This window comes from Mastomys coucha, unplaced genomic scaffold (genome assembly GCF_008632895.1).
Source record: "Mastomys coucha isolate ucsf_1 unplaced genomic scaffold, UCSF_Mcou_1 pScaffold12, whole genome shotgun sequence".
Lineage (NCBI taxonomy): Eukaryota > Metazoa > Chordata > Mammalia > Rodentia > Muridae > Mastomys > Mastomys coucha.
Window position 1 is genome coordinate 1,520,885 of NW_022196894.1, and position 1,759 is coordinate 1,522,643.

The window sequence follows — 1,759 nt, forward strand, 5'->3', positions numbered from 1 at the left end:
GGTAGTATAGCCGCGGCTTGTCTACAGTGTGAATTCTGCCTCAAAGCAAAACGAACCGGAAAAAAAAAGTTCAGGTGCAGTAGGTTGAAGAAGAGGTTACTCAGAGCGAAGTAGTTGTGGACGAGGGAAGTCGCGCTCTGAAACTATGGGCAGGGGCAAATGAACAGGGTGGGGGTGGGGGACGCGTCCTGGGGGGGGCTGGGTCCTCAAGGGGGTGGAGATTGGGGTGGGGGCGGAGCCTTTGTTGAGTCTGGGTGAGTGTGGACGGGTCAATATGGGTGGGACCTTCTCAAGCCACGGCCAATAAGGAGCAAGGGTAGGGCTGAAGGCGTGACCAAGAGAGGGATGAATACAAATAAGGGGCAGGCTTAAAACAGGGGGCAGAGTCTGCCCGGGGCGGGGTTGGGACCAGACCAATCGGGGAGCAAGATAATCTTGTGGGGGTGGTGCCAGGCCAGGCCAGGCTCTCCCGCTGTCCCGGGTCCTGGAGCTCTCCAGGCCGGGCACTCTCTCATCGCTCTGGTCCCTCTTCTGCGCTCCAGGCCACTGCTCGAGTGGGATTGACAAGAGGCTGGGGAAAGACTGAGGCTCTTGAGCTCCTGAGTTCTGCGCACTGGGCAAGGCGCCTCCTGGTGATCTGGCGAGCTCAGCTCCCAGGTCAAGCAGGTGCAAGAGCACTGTGCTGTATCTCCAGCAGTTCTGAGGGTGAGCGGAGCAGCGGGGCCTGCGCCTGTATGCGTGTTTGAATAGCTTTGTGTGGGTGCGCACTTGCGTGCACCTGGGGGAATAGAGTGCGCGTGTGTGGAGTTACTGCAGGGAGCTGAGTGCCTGTGCAAAGTTCTATGCTGTCCTGTGTGGGAGTGGGAAGCAGCTGAAACGTACAGAAGGGTGCACGTGTCAGGCTATTATGGAGGAAAAATGAAAGGGCAGGCACAAAAATACTGGGGGTGGGGGGTGGACATAGGGCGGGATGTCCACAGCAAGTCTTGGGGAGAATGTGTGAGGACAATCGTGGGAATGTAAGAATTGCAAATGTGTGTGCCTGCTTGAGTAGGTGGCACTGAGGGTGCCTCTGAAAGAGTGGGGATGGGGATATGGCATGAAGTCTTGCTTGCTCTCAGAGGGCTGAGTGTGGGTTGGGGTGCTGAGTAATGGACAGGTACCTGGGCTGGGCTAGCTGATAACCCTATCAGTTCTTCCTTTGAGGGCTGGGGCTGCCTGAGGTCATGCTCTGTGTGAAGGGAGCTGCCACCTCACCAGTAACTCTTAATTTCCAGCTTCTGTGCTCACTCTGTCTTGGTCGTTTCTGAGTTTGAACATGGTGCAAAAATACCAGTCTCCTGTCCGAGTATACAAGTATCCGTTCGAGCTGGTCATGGCGGTGAGTGACCCCTGGTTTTTGGGCCCCTCTTGTGACTGGAGGTCAATGGTGGGAAAGAAAGAGGACATTCCATGCTATGAAATGAGGAAATTTTACTGAACTTTTCAGCTGCCCTGACTTCTTTGCCTGACCACCCCCTCCCACCTGTCATGACTCTTGGAACCCTGGGGAGCGGATAAAGTATGAGATCTAGAGTGAGAATATGTGCTGTAATCGTTGCAAAGACTGAAGCAGGAGGATCAGGAGTTCAAAGCCATCCTGGGCTACATAGAAACAAAAATAGGGGATAGAGATGCACTCTTCCAGTATGAGTATGTACATGAGTGCCTTGCACTGGGGCGGCTGTGTGCCCAGGCATGACTGCAGATCAGTATGTAC

General features: G+C 54.8%; 1 protein-coding gene across 1 annotated transcript in view; it reads left to right on the plus strand.

Moving 5' to 3' along the window:
* Nucleotides 1-507: 507 nt before the first annotated feature.
* Nucleotides 508-1,759, plus strand: part of Sec14l5 (SEC14 like lipid binding 5) — a 44,440-nt gene continuing 43,188 nt past the window's right edge. The window contains exons 1-2 of the mRNA XM_031361601.1: nt 508-705; nt 1,278-1,381. Coding sequence (XP_031217461.1) covers nt 1,319-1,381 — 63 coding nt within the window. The 5' untranslated portion in view covers nt 508-705; nt 1,278-1,318. The remainder of the gene's footprint in view (nt 706-1,277; nt 1,382-1,759) is intronic.